The 12,979-nt window shown below is 63.6% G+C and overlaps 1 protein-coding gene across 1 annotated transcript; it reads right to left on the reverse strand.

Moving 5' to 3' along the window:
- Positions 1-7,964: 7,964 nt before the first annotated feature.
- Positions 7,965-12,383, reverse strand: PRDM8 (PR/SET domain 8). Its single transcript, XM_081999092.1, has 3 exons — positions 11,944-12,383; positions 11,465-11,696; positions 7,965-11,219 (listed from the first exon to the last, which is right to left on the reverse strand). Exons 1-3 carry the CDS (start codon positions 12,244-12,246, stop codon positions 9,811-9,813), a joined length of 1,944 nt encoding a protein of 647 aa, XP_081855218.1. The 5' UTR covers positions 12,247-12,383; the 3' UTR covers positions 7,965-9,810.
- Between the last annotated feature and the right edge of the window lie 596 nt (positions 12,384-12,979).

Raw genomic sequence — 12,979 nt, forward strand, 5'->3', positions numbered from 1 at the left:
GCTGCCGGCGGGAGGGAGGGCGCGGCGCCGCGCCGCATCCCGCTCCGCCGCGGCGCCCCGGCGGGGGGGACCGGGCGCGGGGGGAACCGGGACGCCCCTCCCCGCCGCCACCGGGGTATTTATAAGCGGGCGGCGGCCCCGCACCTGTGCCCGGCCCCGGCAGCGCCGAGCACCCCCCCGCCGCCCCGGCTGCGCCGCCCCCCGCAGCAGATGCTGGGGCTCGGGGGGCGCATAAATCTGGGGAATTAACTTGTCGGCCCCGCCGAGATGGAGGCGCTGGGGCTGCGCCTCGGGTTACCGCCGAGAAATACCTTGTCAGCCACTTCCCCCGCGGCCGCGCTCGGGGGCGCGGCGGGGCCGGCGGCACCCGCGGGAAGGGGAGGGATTGGGTTGCAGCCCCCGGGCCGGGGGCGCCGGGGGATGACAGGCGGCAGCTGCAGAGCCCGCCCGGCCTCAGCCCCGCGCCGGGGGCAGGGGAGCGGGTTTGGGGGTCGGAGGCGTCGGGCCGAGCGGGAAAGCCGCTTTCCCTCAGGCGCCGGGTGGCCGTGCCCCGCTCGGCCCCCGAGAGCCGCCCTGGGAGGGCGGGGGGGGCTCCCCGCGCGGCCACCGCCCCGCGTCCCCCGACGGCATCGGGGCACGCGGGGAAGCGCTGGCCCCCCGCTCTGCGCCGTAGCTCCGGCAGTTCCCGCGCAGGGGGAACGGCGGCCGCGCGGCCTCCCGCCGCCAGCGCGGTAACCCCGACACGTGCCCGGTGCCCCGCCAGCACCAGCGGCCGTATTTCTTCCCCCATTACCAAGACAACTGGCAGGCCCCACCGCAGCGCGGCAGGAGACCCGCCAGCGACAGCCCATCCATCACCCCGGCCCAGCACCGAGCAGATTCCGTTCCTTGCGGCTCCTGGGGCTGCTCGAGGCTCCTTGCACATCTGCCAAAGCCACCGGGAAAACCTCACCTCTCCAAAAACCAACATCAATCCTACCCACCCTGCCGAAGCCGCAGCCCAAACTGTGCACCTACGTGCTCTCAGTGCTCTCTCAAAGCTCTATGTACTCCCTAAACCCTACTCAGAAAACGCTCTGCAGCCATCACCAGGGTCAGCTCTGGCCGGCGGGCTCGGCCGGGCTGCGCGCCCAGGGATCGGGTTCGGCAGGAAGGAGGCAGAGCCGGTGGCAGGCCAGAGACTGACCTTCGCCTTCAGAGGAAGCTGAAGGTCAGGGGCACAGGGAGGGACACGCACTTAAGGGGCCGTATCCAGCCTGACAGACACCTGGCACGCTCTGGTGTGAACAGAAATGATCTCGTAACAACATTACTGCAATTTCAAACTGTTTATCAGCACATACACACATACACAGATATATGCACACACACATTTATATATAAATATGTATATATAGACAACCCTATATATAGATAGACATACCTGAAGGAGGGTAAGGGCACTCAAAAGCTTGTTTACTTCTTCCAGCTGTAGCGGTTGGCCTGGTGAAGTCTATGATTTCCACTTACCCACCTCATCTTGTTTATTTCTTTACATGCACACGCTGACTCTAAAGCCAGATCCACAAGCAAGACCAGGACCCAAAGGGATTATGAACCTCTCCCAAGGTATTTGCACTGGACCTTACATATCAGCATGACTGAGGCAGACAAGGAGGCACAGACACGGCAGTTGAGGAAAATTTCTCCTTTTGCTTCTTGCTTTAAAGGCTGGAGCTGCCAAAGGATGGGCCGCAGGGAAAACTGTTCTCCATCCAGGTCGAAGAGACCACAAACCATTTCTGACGCTTTACGTTAAGATGAACGTAAAAACATTTGAAGTGTACTTCATGGATGGGACTGGGCACAGTAGCAGCCCAGGAGCAGGAAGGAGGCACATGCAAGTCCCCGGGGGATATACCCACCCAAAGCTGCCATGCCCCGAGGTTCACCAGCAAGCCCAGCCTCCCAAATTTTGTCATGTCCATCTCCATAGCTGCCACCTGGTGTTCTGGCTCCGGGTAGCTGCCAAGCATCCTCTGCTCACACATGCTTCGGGACCGATTTCCCCCCCACAACAAAGAGCCCTGAAAACTCACATTCTCAAGGGGAGAGGCCGCGGCAAAGGCTACCAAGAAGGTGACACGTGCCCGGTGGGCTTGCCCCACTGCTCCTCTAGACCCGCTCTGGGTGGCAACCCCACTGCGCGCTGCTCATTCACAACACTTACGGGGCGGCACCGTGAGACAGCCAAGCCCTTTCGGGTCTCCTCCCTGCGCTCTTCCCTGCTGTGGGATAGGACATGGATGCCCTGCCTGCGAGGTGGGGTCCTGCCTGAGGTGGGGGCTCCTGCGGCATGCCATCGCCTGCCTCTGGGGACCACCGTGCCCCGCCAGGGCCATAGCCCAGCCAGCCACATACCTGGGGCGAGATACTGTCCTTACAGCACACTTTCATCTTCACAGTGAAACCCTAAGAAAGAAAACTCCCAAGCGGTCCTTGGAGCACCGATTACAACATCTTGGGTTGTTTTCATTTCAATCTATTCATTAACAAGGCATTCACTTCAATTTCAAATAGTCCAAGTGCCTACATAGCACGACTCAGGAAAAAAAAAAAGAGAGACTTAAAACTAAATAAGTAAGTAGATATAATTGCCAACTTCCTGTAACAACCCGGCGTAACTGCCTTCGGCAGTAGCGGCCCTTACAAACACACCAGCAGCCTCTGAAGCCTAGTGCTGATGTTATGTTACCTAAATTATTCAAGGTGTGGTTACAGAGAAAACTTTCAGCAAACAGAGAGGATAAGTTGGATTTCAAGTGTAAAATTTCTTGTCTGAAGAGAAGGGCTCTTCTGAGCCTCTACTCGATCTGCTGCCTAAGACGGGGCCGCGCTCTGTCACGGCAGGAACGCTCCCGGCTCCGAACGCCAGCCCAACGCTGGTTTTGCCCCTTAAAAACACGCCAGGCAAAACGTGACGAGACACAGGACAAGCCAGTGAGGCTCTGTTCAGCCAGCTTGCGTGTGAGGCTGCAGCCCCGGCCGCAGCCGAGCCACCGCATGCTCCGCCAGCCCCGTGTTTACGGGAGCCAGCCCCGATTCCCGCGGGATGTACGTCTGTGGGTGTGACGGCCCCGAGCCGAGATGTGCCAGGCTACAGCAGCGCCCTACTCGACGGCCTCACGGGGGAAGCACGCCAGGCTCTCCACACCACTTCTTTTTTCCACTCTCGAGAAGGTTTATTTCACCGTATTAGCCGACTAACAGCATGCTGGATTCAACCTCTCGGGGGACCGAGGAGCGACGCCGTGTCCCCCGCGCTCGTGCGGGCACAGCGTGCCCTGGGGGCAGCCGCTCCCCGCGGAGACACGCCCCACCCCACCCCACCCGCCTCCAAAAAAGCCTTTGCAATAGGGATTTGTGGCCTGAGACTCACCTGCAGCGGGGGGGGGGGCGGCTACGCCGCAGGTCGCGCTGCCAGGACGAGCCCGCGCGTCCCTCCGGGAGGAGTCCCTGCTCCTGGGGGAAGCCACGAGCCTCGGTCGCCGGGGCAGCTCTGCGCAGAGCATGTTATCACATCCATTAAACCGGCTTAATTGAATTAAGGTAAGCGAGGTGCTGCGGGGAACGCAGGTGCTGCCGTGTCGCACGCAGCCCTTCCCCATGGGCACAAAAGCCACTGGGGTCACCCGGAAGCCTCGCCAGTGAAAACACGAGCCCGGCACGCTGCTCCTCCCGAGAGGCCGGGGCTGCAGGCAGCGCTAGGCACCGGCACGGCCGAGCCAAAGCGCTTCGTGTAAGGGGAGCCCGCGCGCAGCTGCCGCCGCAGCACCCTGCCCCACGGCTTGCAGGACAGCGACAAAGAGCTGCTGCCCTCGCGGCTTCGTTGGGTCTGTTAAGACAAAATAGGGTGCAAGTGGCGTGGCTGGAAGAGGGACCTCACGCTGAACGCAACAGGCAGCGTGCGCGCCGGGTCCCAGGTGTGCCGCAGCCTCTGCGCACCACCTTGAGCGACTCCCCTGCACTTACCCAGTCTTACCCTCGACACAGGACGCACCGGCGCGTCCCCAGGCACGCGCAGGCACTCCTGACACCAGTGGAGACCCCTGTGCTGGTCTTGGCTGGGATAGAGTGAATTTTCTTGATAGCAGCTAGTATGGGGCTACGTTTTGCATTCGTGCTGAAAACAGCACTGATAATAGAGAGACGGTGTCATTACGGCTGAGCAGCGCTGACACGGAGTCAAGGCCTTGCCAGCTCCTCACCCCACCGCACCAGCGAGCAGGCTGGGAGTGCACAAGAAGCCGGGAGGGGACACAGCCGGGACAGCTGACCCCAACTGCCCAAAGGGATGTTCCCTGCCATAGGACATCACGCTCAGCATATAAAGCTGGGGGAAGAAGGAAGGGGGGGCATGTTCACAGTTATGACATTTAATCTTCCCAAGAAACCACTAGGTGGGATGGAGCCCCGCTTCCCCGGAGGTGGCTGAACACCCGCCTGCCGACGGGAAAGGGTGAATGAATTCCTCGTTTTGCTTGGCTTGTGTGTGCGGCTTTTACTTTAGGCATGTAACCATCTTTATGTCAACCCACGATTTTTCTCACTTCCACCCTTCTGATTCTCTCCCCCGTCCCACCGCGGGGGGAGTGAGCGGCTGGTGGGTCTTAGTTGCCGTCCAGGGTTAAACCACGACACCCTGGTAAAAGGCAGCAAGCCCACGACTGCCCCCAAAGCAATGCAGCGGGATTTCTGACGGGCAGCCGGTACCAAGGGGGAACCGCGCCCGCTGCAGGAGTGTATCGCACATCAGCGCACGCCCGTGCACCCCAGCGTCCCTCCCGCACAGCACGGCCCCTCGGGATGCCGCAGGCACCAACCTATTAGCGCCCGAACCTTGACGGGCACAAAGTCCAGCTCGCACCCTGGCAAGCAGGCAAGGAAGTGGGAAAAGATTTACAAGTGAAGAGGAGCCTCTGTCTACAAAACGCACAACAAGCCAGGCATCTTCCAGCATTTTGCAGAACAGCACCATACTTGACAGAAACTTCCCCCACGTGCATATTGGTTTTAAACCCACCATCAATACCTCCCGTAGCGGGTCAGATCTTTCCCGCGCCTCCCAATAAGACCTTGGCAGCAGGGTCTGGTTCTGTCTCCAAAGTGGAAAACAGAAACTGTATAGCTTGTAGTATTTTCAAGACAAGGAAACTAATACAGTCTTCTCTCAAATATCCACAGTCAAATAACTCGTCTTTAAGAGCGGGGTATTACAACGAAATCTTCATATGTGCTTTTTCAGTTTTAACAGCTGGCCCAGTTACAGGCCAACTAGCCGTACACACCTCGCCAAGAGGAGCCCAGCCTACTCGGGAGCAACGGCAGCAAACCGTGTCCCCGAGCGGGCAGCAGACGCTAATCCCTCCGGCACGCCGCTTCGCGTCTCCGTGCTTAGCCAAAAACCCAGCAGAGGGGTTTGGGGCAGGCTCTGCAGGCTGCGAGGCAGCGTGCAGGCACCGCACCGAGCGCTCGCCTTCGGCCAGGGGGAAGCTGCGAGGAGCTGGGAGGGGGCTGACCCCCAGGAAAACCTCACGCTGACGCCTCTGCCCAGAGCTAAAACAAAAACCTGGGTGAAAGCAGCTCTGCTCAGCCCGCGCCCATGCGGCCGGCGAGTTCAGCTGCCCGTGGCCAAACCGCACGGGTGCTGGTCCATGGCTGAACCTGCTGCTGCGTGCAGCCAGAGGCAGAACTCCCACTGGCTTCAGTGGGGGCAGGATCAGGCCCGAGGCAGGCAGCTGCTCCCGGCCTCCGCCCTGGGATTCGTGAGCTGCGGGTCCGCTGCCCGCAGCCGCCTGACTGCGGCTTGTTCTATTAAAAACAAACAAAAAAATACCCCAAACCCCAGTTTTGCCCATTCGTACAACTGATGTGTATTAGAACAAACGCAACTGACCATTAGTATCGGCATGTGCCAGAAGAATTATTATTTTTATCATTATTATTATTATTATCAGCATCACCCACCCTTATTGCCATTGGTATTCGGAGGTGGCCCAGCCGCAGGTGGAACAGCCTTACCTTGAGCCCGCAGGGGGTGGCCAAGGGGCTCCCCTGGCAGCGGTGGGGCAGGCCGAGGCTGAAGGCTGCCCTTCCTCACTCCCGAGGCAGCCCGCTCCTCCATGGCGCATTGAAGGCGCACCTGGCGGGGCGGGTTCCGGAGGCAGACGCAGCGGCGTGGCGCGGCGTGGGAAACACCCGAGTAGCACCGTGGCACGGCCTTTTCTGTGCTGCGATGCCGGGAGCGGACCCCGCGGTGCGGGCAGCCGGCCAGTGCCGCAGCCCGGACAGGCTCTGCCCTGCCACGGGCAGCGGCGGCTGCTCACCCCCGCTGCTGCGCAGAGATGCGGCACAGCATCAGCCCTCAGCCGAGGAACGACGTTTTAAAAAGGAGGAGGTTCCCTGCCCTCCTATTTCACATGGGGCAATACAGTCAACTGACGAAAGAGCCGTACCCGGGTGGTGGTGCTGGCTCTGACCCCACGGAAAGCCAGCACGGCTCGGGGGAGCGAAGGACCTGCTGAGACCAATCCAGCAGCCCCCACAGCCCGGGGGAAACTGCCATCGCCCTCCTTCCTACGATACCCAACCCCACGGGACCCAGCACGCAGCCCGCCCTTGCTGTGCCCTACCCTGCTTCTGCAGACAGCCTCAGCTGGGTCCTGCGCTGTGTTTATCCCTTCTGATCCTGATGTCACATTTTGCCAAAATCAAATCGAACATCTTGGATTAAATTCCCTGCCCGCAAGTCCTGTACATTTTCGATGCTTACACAGAGGAACAGTGTGCGGTTCGTGTACCGCTGACGCCACAGGGTGCCTGCGGCACCGCACATGCGTTGCGTGACTGTATTTTTAAGGGGTTGAGCGTGCAGGCAGGCGCCCTGTCAGCCAGACAGACCCCGGGGCAAAGCCCTGGGGCTCCACGCTGCGCCTGCGGACACGGGCGCAACCAAAGGGTGGAAGATCAGGGTGCTGCCCGGGGAGGACATGGCCCCATCCCGCCGCAGAAGCACGTGCAGCCCCTCGTCTGTGAGAGGCCATGAAGCCCTGGGACTGCATTTGCGCGATGCTGTACGCTTCGGGGTGCCCGACAGCTGAGAGCCGGCTCCTGCAATACTCACCCGTGGGCGAGGCCAAGGGGCCGGAAGAGCTGAAGCAGCGGCTCCCCGGCAGCACCGGAACCCAAAAACCAGCGCGAGTGCAGGAAGCCGGGGGGAAGCCGGGGCGAGCATCACCTGAACCTCCTCTACGAGCCTCCGCGGGCGCCAGCGTGGCGCTGAGCCCCGACGGCGGTCCCGGGGCTGCCGGCGAACCGGAGCCGCCCCGACAGCGAGGCCGGGGGCACGGCGCACCCCCGAGGAGGAGCCCGGCGAGGCGGCCGAACGTCGCCCGGTCTCCCCGCCGAGCTCGGGCCGGCGGCGGCCCCGCTAGATGGCGATGCCCGCCGCCGGCGGCCCCGCGGCCCGCCCACGGGCAGGGCAAGCAGGGAACCCCCACGCCTCCTCCCTCCAAAGAGAGGCGGCACCTATGCTACCGCCTTTAAGGAAAAGACCTGGGGGTAATTAGGGCCACGCCCCCGTAATTAATTGCAGACAGGTGGAGCCACGCGTGTTCCTGACTGCAGTGAATGGTAGTCAGGGGCTGCTGTTTGAGCAAATCCGCGTGGTTCAGGGGTTATTCGTACGGTCTCGGGGCCAGGCAAATGTTGGCTTTCACGGGGAAGTGTGCTGACGGAGCAAAGAGCATCAGAGGGCAGCTGCGGGGAAGGGATGCCAGCACAGCCCGCAAGCGGCGGCGAGAGTAATCAGAAGGGAAGATGTCCTGCATGGGGGTAAACCTCCCGGCCCTGATGCCAGTTTCGTATCAGGGACCCACCTGCCCTCTTCGGACGTATGGGAGAGCCAGTGTGGGTGACCCGTCTCTGCTCTTCTCAGGAAGAGACAAGAAGGCTCAGAAGCTGCAGAGTTTTTAAGCGTGTCCTACCTGAAGCTCTGGCCAACTTCCCTTGGAGCTGTAAAAGCTCTGCAGCAGGTCCGGGTACTTCATCGCAAATCCCAAAGCACAGGGCAGCGGATGCTGGTGGTAGCCCAAGCCCGTTTTGCAGAAAGCCGTGGGACTCCCGAGCTCTGACCCGGCCTCCTGCTTTGGGCTGTTTTTCCTACCGGTGACCCACTGAGCCACACACAGCCTCGTCCCTGCAGTCCCCGGCCCTCGCCAGAGTTACGCCCGCCTGCGCGCGGAAATGGGTTTTCAACGCGTCACCAGGCTGCTGCGTCGGCTCGTGCTCTCCCACTCTCCCTTGCACCCAAAAATACACAGGTCTGACATGAAATGAACCGGTGACAGGCAGTGCCCGCAGGACCGGGCTGTCCCCCCGTGCCCAGGGAGGATCCCCCTGTGCTGAGCCCTCCCGTGCGTCCCCAGTTGTGGTCCCACGGCCCCAGTAACACTCCAGGCTGGGCGATCCTCTGGGCCCTGTCTCCCCAGTCCCTGTGCAACCCCGGGGGGCTCCGCCCAGGTGAGTCGGGGTTGCCACTCCCCCGGCCCTGCGAGCCACGGGCCGGCTGTCCCACGAGGCTGCACGCAGCCACTGTAAGGACGGGGGGCAACAAAGCCTCCTGGCAGGGCTGAGGTGCGTGGGTGGCGTGGAGCAAAGGTAGGGATGTGCCGGAGAGCATGCGGAGGCCTGAGAGGGGCTGGGAAGGAAAAGGAGAAAGAAGAAATGAAAAGGAGAAGGAGAGGAAGAGATGGAAAAAGGGAAAAAGACAGAACGAAAAAAAAATTAAACAAAACCAAAAACATGAAAGGAAGACGAAATGAAGGGGAGGAGAAGATGAAAGAAAGAAACGGAGAATGAATAAAATGCAGGGCGAAACCAAGGATGAACAGGCAGAAGGACGGACGGATGTGCGAGAGGCTGACGGAATGGAAGGCAGAAGGGAAGGAGCGCAGAGAGGAGATGGGGGTGTGGGGGTTGTGTTTCGCCCCCTCCCGGACCGGCCGGGGGCACCGCTCCCGCCCCGCAGCCGTGGGGCCGCCCTGCTCCCCACCGCCCACCCCCCGGCATCGATTAACGTCCAGCTGCTTTGAAGAAAATAAAGTCATTTATTGTCAAAGCATCCAACATACCCAGATAAACTATAAAGTTTAATAAATCTTTTCGAGAGGGGGGAGGAAAAAAAAAAAACAAACCCAAACCGAAAGGGAAAGGTAACACGGAACTATCGAGACTCCATTTCACGAGCACCAAGTGACACTCTGCGGGAAAGGGACACGGGCGGCGGGGGCCGGGCGGGCGGGAGGCGCCCGGTGCATGCAGGACCCCGGCCCGCCGCCCCCGCCGCGCTCCTCCCCGCCTTTAGCTTTATATCTAAAATAAAAATTTACCCTGACATATAATTATTATTACATCTAAACCATAAGTGCTTAATAATTTAAGTAGAAACGTATGACAAATGCATCAATATGTTGCAATATATGACATTTTAAAAAATGTAATTTTTAAGTCATTTGCCTTTTTTTTCTTTTTTTTTTTTTCCGGTGCTTTTTTTTTTTTTTCCTTTTCCTTTTCCTTCCTCTTCCTTTTTTCTTCTTCTCCTCCTCCTCCTCCTCCTCTTCTCCCCTGCTGCCCTCCCCGTCCCTCCCCGGAAAGTGAAAATGCGTGCATCGAAAGGAAAGGAAAGAAAGCGGCGGGCGGCCGCTGCCCTCTGCGGGGGGCCGGGCGGGGGGTCCCCGGGGTGTGTGCGGGATGGGCTGGGGGGGGTCCCCGCTAGTTGTGCGAGGTCATGTGGCGGGAGAGGTGGTGGCGCTCGCGGAAGGACTCGTTGCAGATGGGGCACTTGAGCTTCTCCTCGCGGCGCCGCTTGACGAGGGGCTCCAGCGCGTACTCCTTCTTGTGGTGGGAGCGCATGTGGTAGACCAGGTCCGAGGTCATGCGGAACGAGGCGTTGCACTTGGCGCACCAGTTCTGGGCCGGCAGGCACAGCGAGGTGAACGACGGCGGCAGCAGCGTCAGCGCCGACGGCAGCTGCAGCTGCAGCGGCCCCGCCGCCGCCGCCGCCACCGCCGCCGCCGCCGAGCTCTTGGGCCAGAAGGCGGTGGCGTAGAGGAAGGGGCTCTGCTTGGGCAGCCCCCCGCCGCCGCCGCCGCCGCCCCCCCCGCCGCCGCCGCCGCCGCCCGCCGCCTCCCCGCCGCCCGGCAGCTTGACGGCCAGCGCCTCGGCGGCGTAGAGGCGGGCGGGGGCGGCGGCGCCGTCGGGGCAGGGCTCGCCCAGCCCGCCCAGCTTCTGGCCCAGCACCAGCGGCGGGACGTGCGGGAAGGAGCGGGCGGGCTGGGAGAAGGCGCTCTTCCGCTCCTCCGCCCCGCCGCCGCCGCCGCCGCCCAGCTGCGGCACGGTGGTGAAGGCGCTGCCCCGCGCCGGGCTGCCCCCCTCCAGGCGGGCGGCCAGCGGCCCCCCCGGGCCGCCGCGGGGGCACAGCCCCGGCTCCCCGCCGCCCGCGCCCGGGGCAGCGGGGGAAGCGCGCTCCTGGCCCTCCTCGGGGCCGCCGCCGTCGGGCTCGGGGCCGCGGGCCGCCTTCTTCACCTCCACGAAGGCGCTGCGCTTGGCCTCCCCCGTCTCCGGGCTGGGCGGCGCGAAGAGGCGGCCGCCCTCCTCCAAGCCGCAGTAGGAGCCGGCCGCCCGGTACTGCTGCTGCGGGGCGCACACCGGCTCCTCCTTGGGCGCGGGGGGCAGCCCGGGCCGCTCCGCCGGGAAGCGGCCCCGCGCCGCCGCGCCCGGGCCCCGCTCTTCCTCCTCGGGGTACCGCCGCTTGGATTTGCCGGCCGCCGCCTCGGGGCCGCCCTCGGGGGGCGCCGGCCGCCCCGGGGACCCGCCGTGGCCGCCGCGGGAGTTCTCCAGCTCCCGAGCCAGGTTGTGGAAGTCCGTGGAGGGCTTGGTGCTGGCGGCGGCGCTGCCGCCGTCGGGCCCGGGGAAGGGGTGGTGCAGCGGCCCTCCGGGCTTGCAGTACTTGCCGGCCTCCTGCTCCTTGCCGGCGCCCTCCTTGCCGCCCGCGGCCTCGGCGGCGGGGCCGGTGTCGGGGCCGTGCAGCCTCTTGGGGCAGCGGAACCGGAGGTGGGCGGCGAAGGGCAGCTCGAACTGGAAGCGCTGGCTGCACTCGGGGCAGGCGAAGGGCGGCGAGCCTGCGGCCGGGCGCACCCGCACGGACGGGAGACACAGAGGCGGGGGCACCGTGAGCCGGCGACGCGGCTTCCCCGGGGGGCGAAGGAAAGGGGGCGGAGGGGTCCCGACGCCGGCCGCCTCCCCGCCGCACCCCCTCCCCGGGGCGGCCATCCCTGCCCAGTCTCCCCCCTGCCCCCCGCCACGGCGGCCCCTGGTCACCCGGGGCCGTGGGAAGAGAGCGCGGGGGGCCGCGCGGGGCACCCACCGTTGCTGCGGGCGGGGGCCCGGGCGGGGCTGAGCAGCAGTAGCTCCGTGAGCTCCTTGCCGTACCACACCAGCAGCTCCTCGTCCTTGGCGATGCGGCGCAGGGAGCGGTAGAAGAGCTGCCCGCTCTTGATGTAGGCCTCCAGGTTCTGCTCCTCCCGCTCCCGCGCCGACTGCACCAGCCGCAGCCACATCAGCCCCTCCGACGAGCCGTTGGCCGCCGACGTGTCCACCTGCAAACCCCGCATTTAAGAAACGCGCAGGGACAGACCGACCGACCGACGGACGAGATGGGGCCGGGCAGCCGGCGGGAGCGGCGGGGGAAGGCGTCCCGGCGGCGGAGGGTCCCGCCTGGCCCGGCGGGGCCGGGGCGAGCAGCGGGGCTGCGCCCCGGGGCGGGGATGAGCCCGGGCAGCGGCCGTCGGGGCGAGCGGCGGCGGCGGGGCCAGCGGCTTTGCCCGGCAGATGAGCGGCTCTTACCCGGAATATGTAGGGGACGGTGCGCTTGTCGGTGGACTTGAGGGCGATGAAGGCAATGCTGTCGTACAGGGACGTGTGGCTCAGGACGCAGGGGCCGAAAATGGCATTTTCCGGAATGTCGCAGGTGGTGTAAACGCTGGTGAAAATGTCAGTCAAGCACTGCTGGACCGTCTTGGCGTCCCCGTCCCATATTCCCCTCTGGACGCCGGCGTCCTCCATGCCTGCGGGCGGAGAGAGGGGCAGAGCGGAGGCATTACGGCACGGCGACGCGGACGCGACCCGCCGGGGATAACAAAACAGCATTTAAAAATATTACAATTGACCAAAAAATTAAAACTAAATAAAAATAAGAGGGAGGCAGGAGAGCACTTTCACCGGTCCGGAAAAATATAATAAAGGCGGCGAGGAGCTCCGCGAGCGGGCGGCGAGGTGCGGGGAAGCTGTCGCGATGATTTATTTATCGGCGAGCCCGGCTGAGAGCGCGACGGGAGCCGGCTGCGGGCAGCAATCGGGCAGGCGCGGGGGGAAAAGCGGCCGCCGGATCCGGTCGCCGGCAGGAGCCGGAGAAAAAGGGGCAGCCGCCCACGGGCGTCTGCCCGAGGCGGGGCGCGGGGTCCCGGTCCGCCCCCCCCGGGCCGCGCAGGAGAGGAGCCGGGCCGCGCTGCGGGCTGCGCTGGGGGAGCAGAGCGAATGGGTTTCAAGTGGCTTGTCATTGTCGCTGATTGCGTGTCAGCTCACCTCCCGCTCCGCGCGACAAGAGGGAACGTATGTCTGCTCATTACCATAATCCAGCACTTTCCCTCGGAGACTTTAATTAAAAGCAGCAAGCAAAGGTAATTATTTTTACCTCGACACGCTTATTTATGGAGGAGGGTGAGCCCCGGCTCCAGTGCCCTGCGAGGGGACGGATGCAGGCGGAGGCGGGCGGGGTGCGGGCAGCGGGCAGGGTGCGGGCAGCCGGACGGCGGCCGCCGGTCTCCCGCGCCTCCCGCCGCGCCCCGCGCTGCCGCGGTCGGGGCCGCAGCTGCGCGCAGGG

This window comes from Phaethon aethereus (genome assembly GCF_964289735.1).
Source record: "Phaethon aethereus genome assembly, chromosome: 4".
Taxonomy (NCBI): domain Eukaryota; kingdom Metazoa; phylum Chordata; class Aves; order Phaethontiformes; family Phaethontidae; genus Phaethon; species Phaethon aethereus.